This window comes from Microtus ochrogaster, linkage group LG3, assembly GCF_000317375.1.
Source record: "Microtus ochrogaster isolate Prairie Vole_2 linkage group LG3, MicOch1.0, whole genome shotgun sequence".
Taxonomy (NCBI): Eukaryota; Metazoa; Chordata; class Mammalia; order Rodentia; family Cricetidae; genus Microtus; species Microtus ochrogaster.
Window position 1 is genome coordinate 45,491,427 of NC_022029.1, and position 2,513 is coordinate 45,493,939.

Sequence of the window (2,513 nt, forward strand, 5' to 3'; positions counted from 1 at the left end):
TTTTTTTTTCTTCTTCTTTCATTTTGAGACAAAGTTTTTCTGTGAAACAGTCCTGGCTGTCCTGGAACTTGATTTGTAGACCAGGCTGGCTTCAAACTCATAGAAATCTGACTGCCTCTGTCTTCTGAGTGCTGGGGTTAAAGATATGTGTCACCACCACCTGGCCAATCATCATATTTTTAGAAAGTTCTTAATAGTTTATTATTTAAAACACGTATTTTAAAGTTGTACAGAATTTCAGACTAAAATACTTCATTTTTTTAAAAACAGGATCAGAATGCAATGATTAAAATGTGAATATGCTCAGTTCTTCTGTATATGACTTTTTTTTGCTAGGATTTTCAAATTGGATTTTTAGACTCCCAATGAATTTTTTTTTGTTTCTTGAACTTTTAGCTCTTCAAAAGCACTTTAGAAAATCTTCAATCAAAAATAACTTATTAATTTCTATCATTGGTGCTTAGCCTTAGGTAGTAACTTAGGCACCAGTTACTAAACTGAATTCTGTCTCGTACTTGTAATTCTCGTGTTACACAGTTGACAAGGCACTTTGCATTGTATTCGCTTGATACTTTAATTGACTCAGGGAAGAATTTATGACTTAGAGGCCAAATCTGGCTTGCACCTTGTGAAGTTTTACTGAGGCATATCTGTGTTTGTGTGTTTGCACACTGGCCATTGCAATGGCAGAGTTGGATAGTTCTGATAGAGAAAGCATTCTACAATTTAGAACATTGAATTTGGGGGTTTTGGTTGTTGTTTTTGTATTGTATACATAATAAATAAATAAATATTAATAAAAAAATAGAGCTAAATTTTTTGTTGAATAAATTATAAAATTTGCAGTATATTATACAAACATTAAAAATCTTAATTTAAGAGTTTTTTAAGCATTTGAACATTTAATAGCATATGTGGTATGGTATGTTACAGCTCTTATATTTGCTAAATATGATTAGAATGATAATAATACTTTACTTTATTGGGAGCATTATGAAATAATTTTTATTGTCCTTTGTGATATTCCACAATTTTCTAGTTTTCTATGATTAACATTTTAAAACAAGAAACAAAACAGAAAAGACTGAGATTTTTTTACCTTTTACAGGTCAAGAAAATAAGACAAATTATATAGTTAAGGAAGTTAGATGGAGATTATATTTGAGTAATGTATTTAGTAAAAAACAAAAACAAAAACAACTAGCCAGAAGGAGGGCATATCGGTTTCCTTTTCTTATCACCCTGAGAAAATACTGACAAAAACAACTTAAGCAGAGAAGAGTTTGTTTCAGCTCACACACTCAGAATACACTCCCTCCTGACTGGTGTTTCGGCTCACACACTCAGAATACACTCCTTCCTGACCGAAGGCCTGGCATTGAGAGACTTGCTGTGGGCTGGCTGCCTCGTGAGGAAGCAGAGAGAGGTGAAGGCTGGTCCTTGTGTACTGACTCCTTTTCACTGCAGAACCACCCATGGGCGAGTACTGCCCATGCCGGGGGCTGGTGTTCCCTCCCAGAGTTAAACCCCTCTGAAAGCACCCTCACAGAAGCACCCAAAACACTGTTTCCTGGGTGACTCCAAATCCTCAGGCAGTGTAAAGTAAATATGTTCTGAGGAGCCCTGTGACCTTGCACTGCTTCTACCTTGGGCAAGGGAGTCAGTTGGTTTCATTACTTCTTAATTTAGTAACAGATGTCAGAAGAATAAAAGAGGATGCTGGGAATTGAATTCCTCTGAAGGGAAGGTCAAGCTTTCCAGAGTCCCTTTGCTCCCCACCCCCAACTTTGGGCACTTGGTGTGAGAAGTGAGAGAGCAGAGATAGGGTGGTCCAGAGATCCACCTGCCTTCGCCTTCCACTTGCTGGGATTAAAGGTGTGCATCACTGTGTCTAGCAGGAGCACTAAAATATTTTATCTGTCTGAAATATATTATGGATATAATGAAAGTAGAATCTGGATTATAGTAAAATTTCTGATCCTGCAGTTTGCACCAAGAGCTTAATCAGGAATTAAAGATTATCCTAAAGATATTAGTGACAATATCCATGTAATGTCCCCACAATTTTTGATAATTGAATTAATCAAAGTTAGTAAACCAACCAGAGAGTATGATTTATCAGCTGCATACATCTCTTGCCCTTGTCTTTACAAGCTTTTCCCAGTCTAACATAGTCAGGGAAATGTTATAGGAAAATGTTCTGTTTGGGAGATTGCTTTATAGATACTAGATTTGTTAATTTTATTATTGGCTCATAAATATTAGAAAACCATCATAAAAATATGTTTATTTTGGTCTTTCCAGAATCTGTGTCTGTGGATATCCTCGACAACATGTAAGAAAATACAAAGGTGTGAGTAACAGAATACCAATTTCATCCGGATTCATGGTGCAGATGCTAACAGGAGTCTATTTTGCCTTGTAAGTGTGTCTCATATACAAAGCACACTGTTAGTTCTTTGGCATAATATAACTTACCAGTCTGTTTCTATAGCAGTGTAATCTCATTAAAT

At 35.8% G+C, this 2,513-nt stretch overlaps 1 protein-coding gene across 1 annotated transcript in view; it reads left to right on the forward strand.

The window, feature by feature from the left end:
- The window catches only part of Fam126a (family with sequence similarity 126 member A), a 73,746-nt gene that overhangs the window by 48,810 nt on the left and 22,423 nt on the right, over nt 1-2,513 (forward strand). Inside the window, exon 8 of the mRNA XM_005360853.3 lies at nt 2,305-2,421. Within this exon, the coding sequence (XP_005360910.1) occupies nt 2,305-2,421 (117 nt within the window). The remainder of the gene's footprint in view (nt 1-2,304; nt 2,422-2,513) is intronic.